Source organism: Ursus maritimus, unplaced genomic scaffold (genome assembly GCF_017311325.1).
Source record: "Ursus maritimus isolate PB19 unplaced genomic scaffold, ASM1731132v1 scaffold_2, whole genome shotgun sequence".
Classification (NCBI taxonomy): domain Eukaryota; kingdom Metazoa; phylum Chordata; class Mammalia; order Carnivora; family Ursidae; genus Ursus; species Ursus maritimus.
Genome location: NW_024424452.1, coordinates 70072436 through 70093123, shown reverse-complemented (window position 1 = coordinate 70093123; position 20688 = coordinate 70072436). Strand labels below are relative to the sequence as shown.

Here is a 20688-nt window from a genome sequence, read left to right as displayed (position 1 = left end):
GCATTACTTGCAGTTTGGTGCTATTAAAAACAGCGATGTTATGAACACCCTACTAAATGTCTTCTGCTACACAGGGTCGCCCCTTCTGTTGGGCGTATACCCAGGAGTGGAGTTGTCATGGGCCAAAGACATGCTCAACTTCAGCAGACAACTCCAAGTAGCTTTGCAAATTGGTTCTATCGACTTTCGCTTCCATGGCGGCCACGACAGCTTGTGCAAGCGCACATACAGCATTACGACTGGAACCGTCCGCCTTCATCTGAGCACTTCGGGCAGGTATGACTACCACTCCACCGTGGTTCCAGTCTGCGTATATCCCTGATTACTAATGAGATTTAGTACTGTCTCGTGTTCTAACGGCTATGTGCATATCTTCTTCTATGAACACCTGCTTAAATGAAATCTCGTGCCCGTTTTTCTACTGAGCTGTCCACCTGTTTCTCTATTGATCTGGAAGAGTCCTTTATACATTCTGGATAGGACCCCACCATGGGTTATCCAGGCTGCACACACCTTCTCCCAGGGTGCAGCCTGCCTTGTCACTCCCTGAAAGGTGTCTTCTGATGAATGCAAGTTCTTAACTTTAATTCAGTCCAAAGTAGCAATCTTGTCCTTTTGTGGGTAATACTTTTTGGAACTTGTTTAAAAAGTGCTTCTCAATTCCAAGACCATGAAAATATTATCCCATATTATTTTATTTAGGAGCTTTACTGTTTTACTTTCACAGTTACATCCCCAATCCACCTGGAAAGTTTAGCCTCTGGTGTGAAATAAGGTTCAGGTTTCCTTTTCATTTCAATATGGCTATCCAATCAATCCAGTACTACCTATTAACTGTGCTGCGGGCTTCCTTTTCTCATAAATCAGGTGTCTAGGTGGCTGTTTTGTTCTACTGGTCAATATGCCTATCTTTGAGCCAACATCACAGTGTCTTAATTACTGTCGCTCTGTCCTAGGCCTTGATTACCACTGGAGTACGTCATCCTTACCCTGTTGCTCGTTCTTCACGGCTGCTGTGCCCAGCCTCAACCCTGTGTGTGCAGCTACAGTTTTACATTCAGATTATTAATTCTGAGTGACTTACACAATCTGCCTGTCTCTGCTTTTCACTGGAGGGTTCAGTCCATTTATTATATTTCATGTAAATTATATATTAATTTAGGCCTAAATCCATCCCACCTTCTTTTAGAGTGTATTACTATTACCCTTCTACTAGCCTGCTAGTTAGACAAGCTTTCACTGCCCTGGAGAGTATGACAGGCATCAGCACCTCACTGTTACTTTTATACAGCAGATGATCACTTAGGATTTGCCCATATTTACACCTGCTGCTACTTTTTATTCCTTCTGCCCTTTCCAAGCTTCCGCTGGGACCATTTCTGATCGTGAAGAACACATTTCAGAATTTCAGTTTCTTTCAATGCAGATCTCATGATGAATTCTCTCCATTTTTTGTCTGTCAGAAAATGTCTTTAATTCACCTTCATTTCGAAGAGGATTTTTATTACATAGGTCACTTGTTTTCTTTCAAGCCCACTGCCTTCTCAGCTTTTGCTGCTTCTACTGAGAAGTCAGCCGGCCATTCACTGTAGCATCTTCAAGCTGTTTTGTCTTCACTGGCTGCTCACGGGTCTCATGCTGCATTTAGTTTATGGTGATTTCATATGATGGGTTTTTATATGGTTTTCTCTGTATTTATCCCACTTAAGGTTTACAGCATTTCTAAGCCGATGTTCTATTATTAATTTCTGAAAATTCTTTTTCATTACCTCCTCAGCTTTTCTTCTACCCTGTTCTCTCCTCTGGGCCTCCAACTACACATACATTACACTTTTCACTACGTCCACTACATCTCTTTTTTCTCTTAATCTCCTTCACGTCTTTCGTCATCCCCCCATCCCTCCCCTCTGCAGTGCCCCATTGTTCTCTGGATTTATGAGTCTATTTCTGTTTTCTGTTTGTTCTGTTTTTTAGATTCCACATGTAAGTGAAATCATATGGTATGGTATTTGTCTTTTATTTCATTTAGTATTATAACCTTCAGATCCGGGGCACCTGGGTGGCTCAGTCATTAAGCGTCTGCCTTCGGCTCAGGGTGTGATCCCAGAATCCTGGGATCAAGCCCCACATCAGGCTCCCTGCTCCGCTGGGAGCACTGGGAGCCTGCTTCTTCCTCTCCCACTCCCCCTGCTTGTGCTCCCTCTCTCGCTGGCTGTCTCTGTCAAATAAATAAATAAAAACTTAAAAACAAAATAAATAACCTTCAGATCCATCCATGTTGTTGCAAATGGCAAGGTTTCATTCTTTTTTATGGTCAAGTAATATTCTATTGTGTACACACACCACATCTTTATCCATTCGTCAATCAGCAAACACTTGGGTGAATTCCACATTTTGGCTATTATAAATACTGCTGGAATAAACACTGGGTGCCTTTATCTTCTGGAATTAGTTTTCGTTTCCCTATGTTTTTTGCATGCCCATATTTTTCCTCTCTTAGAATTTCTTAGTTTCAGTCTGAATATTTTCTTCTTCTTCTTTTTGGGGTGGGGGGCAGAGGGCGAGAGAGAATCCTAAGCAGGCTGCAGCCCCAGCACAGAGCCTGATGCAGGGCTTCATCTCACAACCCTGAGATCACAGTCTGAGCCAACTGTGCCACCCAGGCGCCCCTGAATATTTTCTTCTGACCTATATTCCACTTACTGCTTCTCTTTAGCTGTTCCTAGTCAGCTGTAAAACCCACCACCGAACTATTAACAACACTGAGTTTTCAATTCTGAAATTTCCATGTGGTTCTTCTTTCAATTTTCCATTCTCTGCTGAAATTCTCAACCTTGTGCTATTTCCTTGACTATATCAAACATAGTTACTCTAAAGTCAATTCTGGATTCCCAGTGGGTCTGTTCTGTTACTACTCCTCTTGCCTCCCCATGGGCCAGGTGATTTTATTTCATGTCAGATGCTGCGTGTGGACAACTGTATGGAAATTGTGAAGCCTACAATGATGTTATATTTTCCAGGGAAGATTCACATTTGCTTCTGGCAAGCAGCTAGGAAAACTAACAATCTGAAATCAACTCAACCCCAGAGTGAATGAAGTAATTAGAGGCTGGGTATCAGTTCCCGTAAAGACCAGCCTCATTCTGAGGCAAACCTCTTCCCAGGGGATAGGGCTTCAGGGTCCCAAATCATGGCCTACGGATTACCAAGAAAACCGTTCCTCATGAGCAGGCTCTAATCCCCAGTTCTTGTTCTGTTAGTCCCAGAAGTTAGCCAAAAGCTCTGCTCAGTCCCCCCTTTGAAAAGTGGGACGTGCCTCTAGGTAAACAGAGGTCCGAAGCTGGGCTCACTCTTCCGGTTCTCTCTTCTTTCAGATCATGGACCCGTAATTCTTTGTCATGTAGGCTCTCCAAACACTCTTCTTCTTAATATTCTGTCCAACTGTGTTAGTTCTCAGAGAGAAGATCCGTCTATATTACCTCATCCACCAATACCCAAACCTGAAATTATTTTTAAATATGATGATCTCTTAAAGACATTATGCTAGACACAAACTGACAAATACTGTCTGACTCCACTTACCTGAAATACCTACAATAATCAAATTTATTAAAAAAACAACAACAGGTGGAATGAAGGTTGCCAGGGACTAAGGAAGGGCAAACAGAGACTGTTTCATGGGCTCAGTTTCAGCGTGGGAAGAAGATGGACAGTGGTGACCGTTGCACACCCATGTGAGTGCACTGAATGCCACTGAACTGTACACTCAGACATGGGTAAAATGGTCAATCTTATGTGGTATACATTTTACAATTTAAAAAACGATGGCCTCTTGTCATGTGATGCTTGTACGTATCGGGGTGGGGGCCATAAATCATCATTGGAAAATTATAAGCCCCATTTGGAAGTGGATCTATATCCCTGCTTGGCAAATAGTCTGGAAAGATCAGGCAAAGACAGCGACATTCACTTTTTCAATCATTCAAGCAACAGAATGTTAGAGGAGGAAAATGTTAACTTAAGTCGTGTTATGTACACCACTAGTCCACTTCCTCCACTGGGAGAGACTGAACATATTGATTCAACTACTTCATTTCTAACTTTCAAGGATAGACAGTAATGTACATAATCTCAAGAAACTTTATTTATTTATTTTTTTACATTTTATTAAGCAGGCTCCATACCCCACATGGGGCTTGAACTCACAACCCTGAGATCAAGAGTCTCAGACTCTAATGAGCCAGCCAGGCACCCCCCCAAAAAAAAAGTAAAAGGGAAAGCAGATGTGCTCACATGAGACTGTTTGCTGGAGGTCCGCTAGGGACGCCTCCAGGTTTGGACTTGATCATCATCCTCGATACTTCCCACCCAATGAGCCTGAGTCGGGTGAGTGTTCCATCCTCCACATTCTCACCCACTTCCAGCCACATCCTAGCACAGCAAACCATGCACCGAGCATCTACTCTTCCTTGTCTTCTTGGCTCAGTATGTGACTCTGTCTACGAAGTCATCCACGACCCTCCTTCCCCGTCTTCTCAACAAAATGACCGCTCCTGTATGCCTCATTACCATAACTAACAACTCATTCTTTACTGCAGCCTTCTTTCAAACCTAAGCACAGTGCCTAGAACATAATAAGCACTTAGTGTTAAGCAAAAGGGGGGGGGGCATTTTAATATGTATGTATGTATATAATATGTGTGCATTTAAATTTAAAAATAAATGGGGGGTGATCAATAAGTTTCCACTTAAAACAGACTATAACCATTAAAAAATGTAACAGGGTAGCAGTGCCTGGGTGGCACAGCCAGTTAGGTCAGTCCAACCCTTGGTTTCAGCTCAGGTCATGATCTCAGGGTCATGAGTTTGAGCCCCATGTCGGGCTCCATGCTCAGCGGGAGTAGGCTTGAGATTCTCTCTCTCCCTCTCCCCCCACCCCCTGCTCGCTTGCTCTCTCTAAAATAAATCTTAGGGGGAAAAAATGGTTAACAAGACAGTCTGGAATGAAAGGAAACCAATTAGGGGCGCCTGGGGGGCTCAGTCGGTTAAGCGAGGGACTCTTGATTTCAACTCAGGTCATGATCTCAGGGTTGTGGGATCAGATTCTCTCTCTCTCCCTCTATCCCTCCCACCTCCCCTCCCCTAAAAAGGAAGGAAGGAAGGAAGGAAGGAAGGAAGGAAGGAAGGAAGGAAGGAAGGAAGGAAGGAAGGAAAAAAGGGAAGGAGGGAGGGAGGGAGGGAACAAACCAATCATTTATTACATTTATTCTTAGGTACATTATCATTTTTGTTACTTTAGCGATATCTTTGTAAAATTATACAGCTGACCCCCGCACAACACAGGTTTAAACTGCATGAGTCCACTTACACGTGGACATTTTTTGAAACAATCCAGTACTGTAAATGTATGTTCTCTTCCTTATGATTTTCTTAATAGCATTTTCTTTTCTCCAGCTTACTTACAATGCATAATACATATAACACACAAAATATGTGTTCATTGACCATTTATGTTATAAATAAGGCTTCCAGTGAACTGTAGGCTATTAGCAGTTAAGCTGTGGGGGAGTCGAAAGTTATACATGGATTTTCAACTGCATGGGAGGTGGTGCCCCTAACCCCCAGGTTGTTCAAGGGTCAGGTGTATTTTCAAATTGTTTATTGCTAGTTATACAAAAATGCTACTGATTTTTATAAACTGATCTATCCAGCAACCATGCTCAATAATCTTATCAGTTCTCATATCTCATCTGCAGATGCTCCTGGGATTTTTTTATGTAGACAACTGTATCACCAGGGAATACGGTCAGCTCTATTTTCTCCTTTCCGATCCGTGGAGCTTGTATTCCTTCATCTTCCTATCACTAGGTTACCTCCTCCTCTGCAATGCTAAATGCAAATGATTAAAGCTGAAATCCCCAAGTAATTCCTGAGTCTCATGGTAATCCCCTCCGACATTATACTATCCTGTAAGATGCTGGATGTATGTTTATACTATGCATCCTTATTAGCTTAAGAAAATTCATTCTTATTCCAAATGTGCTGAAAATTATTATGTATGGATTTTATCAAATGCTTTTTTTCTGAATCTCATTTTTTTTTCTTATAGGTTTTCTCCTTGTAAACTACATTAATAAATTATCTAATGTTAAACTAGTCTTACATTACTGAGATGGAAACAAACCTTATTTGGTCAAGAGGTAGTATTTTTTCCATACACACTGCTGCATTTGGTCTGCTAACATCTCACTGAGGACTTTTATATCCATGTCAGTGCTCATAACCGAGGCTGGCCTATAATCTTCCTCTCTCAAATTGTTCTATGTTGCAGATATCAAAATTATACTAGCCTCATAAAATACTATTCTTTAGAACAATTTGTATAAAACAGGTAATAATCTTTTTTTTTTTTTAAAGATTTTATTTATTTGACAGAGATAGAGACAGCCAGCGAGAGAGGGAACACAAGCAGGGGGAGTGGGAGAGGAAGAGGCAGGCTCATAGCGGAAGAGCCTGATGTGGGGCTCGATCCCATAACGCCGGGATCACGCCCTGAGCCGAAGGCAGATGCCTAACCGCTGTGCCACCCAGGCGCCCCAAAACAGGTAATATCTTAAAGGTTTTCAGATTTTGTTTGTAAAGCTCTGGACTCCCTCGCTCCTTGTTTTTTACATTTTGGGGTTAGACTATTAATTATTGATATATTTTATGACTGTGAGTCTGTTTTTCTATTTTTCTACCAGCCTTGGTAAATGATATTTTTCTACAAGATGACCCCTTTCTTGGCTAAAGCTGTTCATAATATTATACTTTATTTCCTTACTATAATGATCTTTTTCAATCCTAATACTGTTTATTTGTGACTTTTCATTTTTTGATTCTGCCAATTTTTCCATTCAATGAAACAGCTTTTGTATTAATAATTTTCATGTCTTTTTTTATTTAATATCTCCTTTTATTTTTAGTATTTCCTCCCTGCTTTCTTTAGGTCAAGTTCATTACATGCCATAAAGATTTGTCCATCAAAGGACAGCTTAGATGTTTTACCGGTTTCTGCATGTACATCCTGTCACTCCAGTCGAAGTCTTTTTTTTTTTTTTTAAGATTTTTATTTATTTATTTGACAGAGAGAGAGAGAGCGAGCACAAGCAGGGACAGTGGCAGGCAGAAGGAAAAGGAGACTCCCCGCTGAGCAGGGAGCCCCATATGGGGCTCCAACAAGGGCCCTGGGACAACGACCTGTGCCGAAGGCAGACGCTTAACCAACTGAGCCACCCAGGTGTCCCTGTTTCCTAAACATTTTTTAATCTTCATAATGATTTCATATTAGTGTCACAAATTATTCAGAAGTTTCTTTAAATTTCCAGGGGCGCCTGGGTAGCGCAGTCGTTAAGCGTCTACCTTCGGCTCAGGGCGTGATCCCGGTGTTATGGGATCGAGCCCCACATCAGGCTCCTCCACTGGAAGCCTGCTTCTTCCTCTCCCACTCCCCCTGCTTGTGTTCCCTATCTGGCTGGCTGTCTCTCTGTCAAATAAATAAATTTAAAAAAAAAAAAGTTTCTTTAAATTTCCAAACATTCCATTTGTCAAAACCTAGAAGTCATAGTTTACTCATGAATAAAAACTTAAGTGTTTCATATGAAAATTTCTTGGCATATTTCTAATTATTTTTATCATTCATTCAGGTATAACTGAAATATAACATTATATTTATATAACTTAATAATATCCAGGTGTACAACATAATGATTCAATCGAACTATTTTTAAATAGTCATTTTCTTTTCTGCCAACATTTAGATACTTTTAGGGTTGTTCATCAGTGCTATGAAATGACCAATTCATCAAATTCACCAAAAATGTAGGGGTGCCTGGGTGGCGTAGTCATTAAGCATCTGCCTTCGGCTCAGGGCGTGATCCCGGCATTCTGGGATCGAGCCCCACATTGGGCTCCTTCCTAGGAGCCTGCTTCTTCCTCTCCCACTCCCCCTGCTTGTGCTCCCTTTCTCGCTGGCTGTCTCTGTCAAATAAATAAATAAAATCTTAAAAAAAAAAAAAAAGTCATACTGGTTTGACATATTGTATTAAAAATGTTGGGGCGCCTGGGTGGCACAGCAGTTAAGCGCCTGCCTTCGGCTCAGGGCGTGATCCCGGCGTTATGGGATCGAGCCCCACACCAGGCTCTTCAGCTATGAGCCTGCTTCTTCCTCTCCCGCTCCCCCTGCTTGTGTTCCCTCTCCCGCTGGCTGTCTCTATCTCTGTCAAATAAATAAATAAAATCTTTAAAAAAAAAAATGTTGAGCCATTTCTAGCAAGCTTTTAAAGTTGTGCCGTCTTCATTTTCTTCTCTGCAACAGCATCTCTGGGAGTGTCTGATTTGTCTCAGGCCTGACTCATGTGGGGACATTGTGCTGGAGGGAGAGACCTCTGTAGCACCTGGATTCCTGACCAGGAACAAAGGTTCCTGGTACACAGACTGGGGGCCAGAGAAGGGCCACGCAATGGGGTGGACAGCAGGAGCGGGGAGACCGAGGAGGGAAAGAACAGGGTAGGGTGGGGGGCCCAGGGCAGCGACAGAAGGAGAAGGGACCTTTCGAAGGCAGGAAGGGGGGCAGGCTGGGCAGTTTGCATTAAGCACAGGAACCTCTCTATCTGCGGACCGACTCCGCACTGCACGTGCTTCTGCAGGGTGTCCCAAGAGGGTCACTGACATCTGTTAACTTCCAAACCACAGTTGTGTGAATGAAGTTGGACGCTCCCATCGTTCAGAAAACCACAAACACCTTTGTCCCCCAGGCTGACGGTGTGCATCCTGGCGTGGAGGATGCACATAAACTGTGGTCTCAGAGCCCACAGCCACTGCATGCACCCATTACAAACCTGAGTCCCTAGGTGTTCGCAGTTCATAACCGCCACCCTAAAACACAGGGCTGCTGCAGCATCCAGCTGCACACGACACCTCAGGGTGTCCCAGGGGAAACTTACAGACCTGTCTTTCTTCAGTTAAGGGCTCAGCTGGAAATTTGTTCCATTTTTCCTGCATGTGGCTAACACTGGATGATTCCACCATCTTACTGGAACTAAAAGTATTTCATAAAGCTGTCCTTCAGAGAAGTTCTTGCTGCTATTAGCATATTCTTAGTGCTAGTAAGACCCCATCTACATTTTCCTCTATCTACTACTCCTGGTCTGTTAAGGTCCAAGAAATCAAGTCATCAAATAAATCCAGTCACCTTTCTGGGAAATCCAGGGCAGTGAATTAGTAAAAGCTTAGTTTTCATCCCAGAACGCATCACAAAAGCCTAACTATTCCAACAACCTTAATACCTGGAATTTTTCTATCATACAAGAATTCAACAGTATTTTCTGAAACTATTTAGACTTTCAACTCCTTCCTCTAGCCCCACACCTTCGGCAGGAAATGAATTCCTTAAACATACAAATCTCCTCTTTAAGTGGTATTTCACATTTTTGTTTGTCCTAAATTTACTTTGGATTCCCAAACCTAGTTAGCTGGAAGGCCCCAAGACCTACCTCATGCATGTTCATAATTTAAAGTCATATTTATATTTTTTGTGCAATTAGCTCTAAATCCTCACCCAAATTCAGGCCTCCTAAAAGGGGGAAAGGGTAGGAAGGCAAACCGGTACTCAGTTCTCCCACCCAGAACATGCTGACTGCGCCTGCAAAGCACTAGTTCAGTTTACTGACCATTTTACAAGTCCTTGTGTAATTCTTTTTTTTTTTTTTTAAAGATTTTATTTATTTATTTGACAGAGATAGAGACAGCCAGCGAGAGAGGGGACACGAGCAGGGGGAGTGGGAGAGGAAGAAGCAGGCTCATAGCAGAGGAGCCTGATGTGGGGCTCGATCCCACAACGCCAGGATCATGCCCTGAGCCGAAGGCAGACGCTTAACCGCTGTGCCACCCAGGCGCCCCCCTGTGTAATTCTAGACAACTTTTTTTTTTCAGTTAGCCAGCATATAGTACCATCCTAAGTTTTTGTTAGTGTTCAACAATTCATTAGCTGCGTATATAGACAACTTTAAATAAGAATTTAATAGACCCTTACCTGATGGTCCTGAATCTTCCTGCCCACCACTCGGAACGTGTTGTTGCCTGTATGGTGATATATATGAACTCGGCTGAACCCAGTTGAGCCACCAGCTGGCACCCACTTCTTGTTGGCATCATCATAAACCATCACAGCAGCTCTTGCCTGACAGATACTCTGTTCACTGTAAAAAATAAAATATGCAAACTTAAGATATTTAAAATATGCCATGTCTCCCATACAGCTATACAGAATTAGCCAACAATCAGTGCTTCACTGGGTGCTAGAACAAGAAAGACAGGGGCTTCCTGCCTTTACGCGTAAAGTCTAATGGGGAGAAGAGACCAAAAACAAGTGTGATGAGGGACCAGAGAAGGTCCGGATCCATAAAGAGCACTGAGACAAGCAACACGAGAACTGTTTTCTAACCAAATACACAGCATCTAATACGCTCATGAAACTGAATACAAGTATAAATTAGCCATCATTTGTTCAACTGGACATCTGTTTATAATACTGGTGACCTGTGATTACCCACTCTTTACTGGCAAGATTCTTTTTACCATCAGGCTTGCTTCAAGGTCTACAGAACAAATTCTGATGAGCTCTATATTCTCCTTGAAATATGGAGTGGCCACTAACAAGCAATGGATGGCAATGGTCTAGTCCCTGATTCCACTTGGGCAAGACAACATCCTATGTCCTAAATTTCTTCATCTAAAAATGTGATAATTTCTAGAGATCCTTCTAGATTTTAAATTCTAACCTTCATAGACAAATATTAAAGAAAAGGCTAATTTCCATGAAAGAATCTTTAAATCTCAGCTTTGTTTCAATTATTTGTTACCAAGACTGAGATACAGAAATAAAAAGTAGAGATGATCTTAATTTCATGTTAAGTACTAGGTTCCTCTTTTAAATATTCTGTAATACTACTGGGGGGAAAAAGACTGATTTGAATTTTATTACTTCATAACATAGCTTATTTTTTAAAGAATCGAATACTAAGAATGAGCAACAAAACAGGTACGTTATGCTGACCCAACTAAAATAACACAATCGCCACATCGAAGACTTATCTGATGCTTAAAGCAGAAGTTAATGGAAATGCCCCCAAAATAGCTCATCCAACCTCATCCTTAACAAAAGCACCGCTCATCTACCAATGTTAGCCTCAAGGATTTTAAGCAGCTGATCATATGGTTCTTGGCCAATATCCTCAAAAAGAAAAAGTTACTGTCTGACCCTCTCCTCTTACTCACACTTCTGCCCCATCCCTCAACAGCCTGTGGTTTACTCGTCACGTGACTTAACGATGGAACATCAGGGGAGATCCACAGGGGTCGCAGCACTGAGGTACACGGTCACTTCAGAACAGTGAGGTCATCATTATTTCTAATTTTCCATCAGAGAAACTTTACAAAAACTAACTCGTAACAGTATTTGTTTAGCACAAACACTGAAATAGAGTGGTACTGCCTAAATTTTTATGTGGCACTAAAATTTCTTGGTAAACTAGTCCTGGGAATAAAAACAAGTTAATGACAAAAGCTTGAATTATTTCTAAACGCCTGATTAAAGAGCATTTGTCAACACAGAAATTGAAATCTCTTCATCACTCACAACAGAAATACTTGTGAAGTGACAGCATTTTCAGGACCTCACACAAAGATCCCGTGAAACAAGCTAAGGCAAAGGGCCCCTTACAGCATATAGCCCAAGAAAGAAAGCTACTACTAATGGTAAGTAACAAAACAGCATTTTCCAGTTTTCAAAAACATTAGTATTTTGGACACGTTTCCTAATATTTATAATACAATGTCTCCTCCAGAAGTCCCAGTGGGATCATAGAAGCCAAAGCAATAAACCCCCATTTGCTATAAATTAAGTCATTCCATGACTAAAAAACAACACAAAACAAAACAAAAAATCCTTTTAAATATACATAGGAAATCTAAAACGAAGAGAGTTAAACATAATGTCCCCACTTTTTCCTCCACCACTGCTCTGGAGTGGGCTGCTGGAGACAATTCCAAACAGGGAAGCACACAGTTAACTCAACAGCTTTAACTAATCCTGATTAATCAAGATACATACAAACTACTTAGCAATCAAATGTCTGGTCATTTGCATTTCCTTGGGAAAGCTATCACCACAGAAACAAAGACAGACATATCCAAGCAGCCAAGAGAGGACACAAATGCCAAAATTAGTTGACTAGTTTTCTAATGAAGATGAAAAGAAATCTTCAAAATGAGAAACTAAAAATACAAATCCAGTTCTCAGCGAAGCCAACAAGCACAAAAAAAAAAAAAAAAAAAAAAAAAAAAAAAAAAAAAAAAGCCAAGATTCAAGAGAAGAAAAAGTAACAAGGCTGTGTGGCAAGCTGTGAGGGACAGGTTATGCCCGAATAACTGTTGTCCTAGAAGCCACAGCAAAGCCCAGACAAGAAGGGACAGCAGCGCCCGCTGGGGTCCTCAGTGACAAATGCAAGCCAAGTCCTCACAATTCCATTCCACGGCATCTGAGGACCTCTCCTCACTAGACAGACAACTGTGTTGTAACAGAAATTATTTGGTGTTTGTCCCAGATCCAGGCACAGAGCTCCTAAAACCCCTGGAATCTTCCAGGCAGTAAGAGTGTCTTTGGCGTGCTGCTCAACAGCTCTATGCTTCAAGATGAGGGCTGGCTGCCAGAAATACCATGCCATGCTTACAGGGTGGAAATTTTCAGTTCCACCCCACCCCCCACCTCTGCGGAGGGCAGAAGGGCCAGAGATCAAGTTCACTCACTAATGGGCAATCATGTCCTCCATCATGCCTACATAACGAGCCCTCCATCAAAACACCCCAAGGAGCTCACACCGCAAGGCTGGCGGGTTGGCGAGCCGGTAGAGGGCATGGAAGCTCTGTGCTTGCCCCATACTTTGTGCTATGCATGTTTTCCACCTGGCTGTTCCTAAATTATATCCTTTATTGAAAACAAAGAAACAAAAACAGTAACAGTAAGCAAAGCAGTTTCCTGAGTTCTAGGAGTTGTTCTAGCACATTGCCGAACCTGCAGGGAGGTGGGGGGAACATCAGAATTTGTGGGCAGCTGGGCACTAAATGTATGGGTAGCCCACGTACCCCATCAGCAGCTGGTCCCTCAAGTAGGGTCATTCTCAGGGGACTGAGCCCCTAACATGCGGCGTCTACACTAACTCCAGACAGCGTCAGAAGAGAACTGAATTGCACACCCAGTTGGTACTGGAAAATAGAATTGGCAGCTGACGTGAGAAGAAAACCACACATACACCAACTCTGATTACAGGTGTGCATAAAATAGGCCAGTGGCACCGTCTTGGATCTCATGAACCCAGACTTCAAAAATAGGCTGCATGAATCAATACAGAATCGGTTGATAACATTTTGGTCTACTTGCCAGGGAGGAGATGGGGGAGGGAGGAAACACCACAACAACTTACTAAAACAAGGATATTTTGGAACTTAAAAATCTCAAAATAAAAATCATGTAATGTAATATACTGTAAATGTAACAACTAGCTTTCTCTAACATCTCCACCTAGGCCATTTTCCCCCCATTTCTCCCTGGTCCCGTGAAATACTTAACAAGGGCCTTAAAGTAAGACTGGCCTCAGTCCCAACAGAGCTGCCTGCACACTGGGGTGTAGCGAGCAATGGAGCAACGACAGAAACAGCTTACAGGTTCTTCTGATAAGAATTTCCAGCCTTCTCTAGCATTTTTACCTGAGAAAGTCAATGGGGAAGCTTGCAAATTGCTGAAATTACATACATATGTGCAGTTTTTCAGGGAAAAGTGAAATGGAAGGCAGGCAAGATTTAAGTACCACAGCTACTGAAGAGTCAAAAAAAAAAAAAACCCCAAAAAATGTTTAAGAAAATTAAGAGCCAACAAGCACAGCAAAAGAGTCAAAAATGTTATGATCCTCCTAACAGCCTTCTATCTGCGTTATAATAAGCCTCAAAAATAAACAGCGAGTCAGAGTCTTCAACATTCTGAGTCAGTAACGGAACTGCACCCAAGATTAAATTAGTAAATTACTAAGCTACAGTTTTGTGAAGAACAGGCATGAAATAAGTTTCACTTTATGACCAAATGCCATTGGTACAGTTATAACTGTTACACTTCATCTTCCTGATATTAATTTTTATCTTGATCTTTTATTTATTTACTTACTGACTGCCCCACAGAGCCTAACCTGTGGTAAAGTACCCAGGTCTGTACAACTTCTTCTCTACTACCAACCACTTACAGAAGGAGAATTCACATTTCGTCTGTTGTGATACTGAGTCATTCCACGAACTAAGATGTAATTCAGAAGATAAAATATTGCAATAAAATGACACAAGAAAGTTGGGAATTTTAAAGAGAGGATTTCCATCGTATGCACTGATGTCAATTTTTTTGCTCAAACCTGAAATTTTATAACATTTCAAGCATTAAAGACACTTAGAGTAAAACAATGTTAGATTTCAATTCAATTCCACAAACACTGCTCCTGGGGCACAAAATGAAAGGGAGCTAGGCCATCGCAGTCATAAAAGACTATGCATCCCACCTGGAATAATAAACACATATTTTTCCCAAATAGGAAATAAATAATAAACAGTGTGTCCTGTATGGTGTTAAGCACTAGCAGAACCACAAATCACAGAGTCTCTTTCTCTCAGTTCAGCACTCCGGGATCTGGCCACCCTGCAAACCCAAGGGTCACTCCAGAACCCTCCCTACCCTCATCGGCCCAGGCCCTCAACAGTCACCACAGCCTGCCAATCCTACTTCCTCACTACTTCTAAATTCATTCATTCATTCCCTTTGCTTCACAATGCTCAGCAGCTCTGGGCCCTCCCTAGTCTTTTACTGGATTATTTCCGCAATCTCCTAACGTATTTCTGACTGCCAACTTTACTCCCTCCCCCTTTTCCTAAATCAAATCGGATTATGTCACTCTCCGGGTTAAGACATTCCAAAGACTCATTTCAGGATAGACTCTGCCTTCCTAACGCAGAAGACAAGGTCCACTGTCTTCCTTAACATCCCTTCTTTCTTTCAACTGCTTACTGATGCGTGCCAGGCACCAATCCAGCATCCTGGTGCTAGCGGCGTATCAGAGTTCCAAACCATCCAAACCCCCAACACCACAGTGACAATTATGCCATACTTGTCCATACGTCCATACCCCTGCACTTGCCTTTCCCTCCACCCATCTACACACTTCCTCTTCCCCAAATACCTAATACTCAGCCGTCCCCCAATTTTAGACCCAAGTGTCACATCTTCCTGCCCCCCTCAACAGAACTCATTCTGTGTTCTCACAACACACTCCGCACATCACCTCTGCACCAATGTCATGTTAAACCCCTGAAGGACTGCCACTGTATCTCTTCATCTCCCCTCGTGACAATTTGTTAAAGTGGTGAGAGACAGGAACTGCAAAAAGTAAAAAAAAAAAATTTGCCAGCTTTGAGTAAGAACCCCAAAATATGCCGGAGAAAGCCCCCCTTTCTGACTTCCAATGCCCCAAAGGACACCATCAATACCTATCTATAACACCATCATTAGCACTCAAAAACCACAGACCTATGCTCTTCTCCCAGCAGCTGGCCCGTGCACTGACCAAGAGTCAGCCGCGTTTGTGACTGAGTGTATCCACTCTAATTGTGCAATTTACTAAACAGATACTGTGTAAGTATATACAAATTCTATGAAATTAGATTCAATGTTTTGGAAAGCTTCTCTCAGGTCGGAGTCACTGAAGAGCTGTGAGCCGCATACGATGGGTGGAGGGGCTCGGGCAGGTCAGGCAAGGTCTACACTCAGAACACTTCGTGTGCATCTCCGTTCTCCCTCCACTTTCAAGAAGCCAAAGCCGCAACTCAAGATACGGCACAGGTGTGCCTTCGGAAAGAAAAATAATGTAGAATTCTCATCATCGGCGTAACACTAAAAGCTTACCAGAAAAAAGCTACAGAATTAACATATCTATTATAAAGTAGACTAAAACGTTTAAAGGCATAAATCATTTTTAAGGACACCAAATGTGAACGAGTTCAGTGATCCAACCTTCAAGACCAGGACAGGTCACATGGATTCAAGGGCTTCCACCGCAGGGCGCGTTTATGAAATGCTGATGAAGCTTTTCTCCTTCATATTCCACCCATGGGAGAAAAAAAGAACAACCTTGAAAAGATTCAGAAGGAAAGCTGCCTGCTAGCAACAGTCAGGTGCTGCTGAGGGACCTAGGAAAGAGGTGAATGCTGACACACAGAGACACAAAAAAAGGCTGCAGACAATCTGTTTTCTGCTGTATCCTGCAAGGCAAGAAAACCATCTGGGAGAGCAGCAGCTCCAAATACGTAGAAAGGAAAAACTTCCCGTAAAGACCACACAGGCATACACCACTCTTCTGAGAAATATTAAGGTTAAAAAGGGAAAATACCAACATGTCACTACTGAACTCTTCATCCCGCAACATCTATTTATGTGTGAAGTACAAACGCAATCTAGTATAGTATAAAATAGTATAACTGATCCACGATCACCAAAGAAAATGATCAGTTTATCTAAAGCAAAGCAGCATGTTTCAGAAAATGTTTCAGCGAATCTGTTGCATTATCCTAGAGGATGAAAAAAATCTCTTAAAATGGGGAGAAATCATTGGGTTGGATAAAATGTAGAAAAAGCACCTTGGAGGAGGCACTCACTGCATGCAGCCGTGTGTGTTCAGAAGTAAGGAGGGCATCTCAACAAAAATCCGTATGTACTATCTGGCTTTAATTATGACTACCTCTTCCTCGAGTAAGTATAGGACCTGCGCAATCCTGTCAATGTGACAACAAGAACCTGGCTAGGCCCGTGAGTAGCTGCAGAGAGACGAGGGACAAAGCGAATGAAAAGGCACAGCTCTGGAATGCTCAGAAGCACAAGAGAGGAGGAAGCAAGGACGGGCGTTACAGGAGTCTGTGGGGAGAGAAGAAAATGGAGTCCTGCTGGGCTGGAAATCACAGAAGCAGCAGGACAGGCAAGACCCGGTGGGGGTGGGGGTGGGGGTGGCGGTGGGGGGGCCCTGCCTCAGTGCACGATTCAGGCTGGGCACACGGAAGGAGCCCTGGGCTCACCGCAGAGAAGCACAGACAAAGTCAAGCCCGCTGGCCGTTCCTGGAGTACACAAGACGACTAGGTACCCAAAGTAAAGCAAATAGTATTTTTCTTGCTACTTTTTTTTTTTAAGATTTTATTTATTTGAGAGAGAGAGAGAGCATGAGCAGGGGGGAGAGGGAGAAGCAGACTCCCCGTCAAGCAGGGAGTCCAGATACAGGGCTCAATCCCAGGATGCTGGGATTATGACCTATACAGAAGGCAGACGCTTAACCGACTGAGCCACCCAGGTGCCCTGTAAATGGTATTTTTCTAAAACTTAAAACCAGTTGCTTCAGGAGACTGTGCTCTACAACTACCCACAAATATTTTTTAAATATTTAAATATTTAAATTTAAAAATACGTTTTAACATATTACTTAACTGCAAGCACAAAAACCCTAACAAAATCAAGGAGGGAAACTGTGCTAATGGTACTACTCTCTGTAATATCTAGTAAGACTGACACATCCCCTCTTAAAGTCAAGGTCACAAAGCATCCAAATCACTTTACATCATCAAGACCTGAAACCTAGGGACATTTCAGTGACACAGGTCATTAATTACTGAGCCAGTGTTGTGAAGAAAATGATACTAATAAAAATAGGACTATATGAATACAACACGAAGTGTCACACACTGTTCTATGTGCTTTGCCTTTATTAATTCATTTATCTATTTACCAACCTTATTGGTAGATATTTGTCATATCCCCACTTTACACGTAGGGAATTGACACAATCGCAGAAGTGGGATTCAGAGCAGCCAGTCTGCTTGAGTATGGACTCACGACCACTCTACTCGAGTAACTGAGTCTAACGATCAATTATATTATTGCACAAAACTACCTCCTCAACGTTTTCTACTATTTCCACATTACTCTTCATGTTATACTTAATGCGAAGCTAAGGGTAGAGAACCTGGGTACAACGGACTCTTGAACAACATGGGTTTCAACTGCGTGTGGATTTCTGATAGACACAGTGCAGTCCCGTAAATATTTTCTCTTCCTTATGAGTTCCGTAATGTGTCCTTTTCTCCAGCTTACTTTACTGTAAGAATACAGTGTATAATTCATAGAACATACAGAGTATGTGCTCATCAACTGTTCATGGGATCAGTAAGGCTTCTGGTCAACAGCAGGCTATTCATAGTGAAGTTTTTTGGAGTCAGAAGTTATACATGGATTTTTGACTGCGTGAGGGATCAGCACCCTAACCCCCATGTTGTTCAAGGTCAACTGTACATACAACGGAATATTAGCCTTAAAAAGGAAAGAAATCCCGACACCTGCTATAACATGGATGAACCTTGAGGACATCATACTGAGTGAAATTAGCAAGACACAGAAGGACAAATACTGTGGGATGCCATTCACGTGTGGCCTGCAGAGCGGTAGAACTCACAGAGACAGACAGGAGAACGGTGGTTGCCAGGGGCTGGAGGGAGGGATGGGTGAAGAGTGATTCAGTGGGTCCAGTTTCAGTTCAGGATGATGACAAAGTTCTGGAGATGGGCGGCAGTGATGGTCACACAATCATGTGAATGTACTTAAGGCCACTGAACTGTATATCAAAAAATGATTAAAATGGTAAATTAAGTTATGCATATTTTGCCACAATGAGAAAAAATATATATAATAGCTTTAAATATTAAGAAAATGTAAGAAAATATTTTTGCCCATCAAAGAATAAAACCATATTTATTAATCTTACTTGCATTTGGTTAAACGTTGTATCTTAACACAAGTTTTAGGAAATTAGTATTAATAATGAAAATAAAGATGATGACATTTTCTACAATGACTCTAACTTGTTATAATAAGAATTTAAAGTTTTGTTATACTCCTTTATTTGAGATAATTTGCTAATTTGCTCATTCCTTTCTTTCTATAAGATTTCTTTTTGGGTTGTTACTGAAGACCCACTGCTTTCCTTGTTATAAACTCAGGCTTTAAAATCTCTCACTTGTGTACATTTCTGGCCCCTGCTATAAGTACACACTACGAGAAACAATTCACATCTTTTTTTCTCTCCTTCCAACAACCATCATACAGGGCTCCCAGTGCCCCCCACCTCCTAGTACTCATGCCCTTGTGTGATCTTCTCCCACTGTCTCTGGGCAGGACCCAGCAACCTGCTTCTATTCTTTGGCAAAAGTTATGGAATGTCACTTCCAAGGTTAATTTACAGAAACAGTGGCTTCATTTGTGGGGAAAGCCCACAGAACAAGGCCACCCACAAGGACAGGACTGACCCCCTCAGTCCAACAGCCCACAAGCAACTGAATCTAACCAATAACTCTGTGAATGAGCCTAGAAGCAGATTTTCCTGGGGTGACCTGGGTCAGGACCACGGCCTGGCCGGCATCTTGATGACTCTTGTTGAGCAACTCCTACCCAGATTCCTGATCCACAGAAACTGTGTGGTAATAAACGTGTATTGTTTTAAGCCACTAAAGGTTTTGCTGTAATTTTATTATACGGCCATTAATAACTACTACACCCCACAGACCGGACACCCTCTTGCCTGGGCCCCTAAGACCTTAAACTTTTTTCCCCATTATATTAGTTTCAGGTGTACACATGATTCAGTATTTGTATATACTCTGAAAATGATAACCACAATAAATCTAGTTAACATTCATCATCACACATAGTTAAAAATACCTGTTCTTGTGATGAGAACTCTTAAGATCTATTCTCTTAGCACAAATATACAATACAGTACTTAAAGTAAATTTCTTAAAAGCCAAGATAATCTCAAACTCATATGCCCCATGGCACTTAGCACATGACAGACACACAGGGTCCATATTCTTTATCTAGCCCCCCATCTCCTTAAAATGAACTTGCAGTGTCAAAGATCAATTCCCAATGCACGAGCAAACCTAAAACCTCATTAATAGCATAAGAGCTCACACAAAGTAGAGACAGTCACAAAAGGGAAAAATATGCAGAGACGCTTCACTTGGCAACACATACCCGCACTATCCTAGCAAATCTTCCCATTAACAAGAAATTTTTCTCAGAACAACTGATCAGAGATTATTTCACCTTTTTCCTGAGGCTTTTTGCCTCACATTACCTTCATCAGATTAATATAGCAAAGCAGCCAAAGTACTTCCAAGTACTGCTTGAGTTAAAATTACCCAAGGGGCGCCTGGCTGACTCAGTCAGAGGAGCGTGTGACTCTTGATCTCGGGGATGTGAGTTCGAGCCCCACGCTGGGCGTAGAGATCACTTAAAAATAAAATCTTTAAAAAAAATTTTTTTTTTTAAATAGCAAGTATGGCTGATTTTAGCTATAAAGACACCAGACAGGGCCGGGCTAGGCCAGACTTGGAAATAAAAACAGGTGTGGGGCAGGGGTGGATGGGGTTTCACTTATTTCTCTTTATATTCTCACTTTGGAAGGTTATTAACTTCCTGAAGTAATAATTCAGTGAACACGTGTGAACAATAAGGAAACAAA

General features: G+C 42.0%; 1 protein-coding gene across 6 annotated transcripts in view; it reads right to left on the bottom strand.

The window, feature by feature from the left end:
- Nucleotides 1–20688, bottom strand: part of ENAH (ENAH actin regulator) — a 135179-nt gene that overhangs the window by 61013 nt on the left and 53478 nt on the right. For 3 of the 6 annotated variants that reach the window (XM_040636125.1, XM_040636127.1, XM_040636126.1), the window contains exon 1: nucleotides 10073–10323. In XM_040636125.1, the coding sequence (XP_040492059.1) occupies nucleotides 10073–10294 (222 nt within the window). In that variant the 5' untranslated portion in view covers nucleotides 10295–10323. Of the gene's footprint in view, nucleotides 1–10072; nucleotides 10604–20688 lie in introns of those variants that run through there. The other 3 variants (XM_040636123.1, XM_040636122.1, XM_040636124.1) reach the window with 3 other exon arrangements.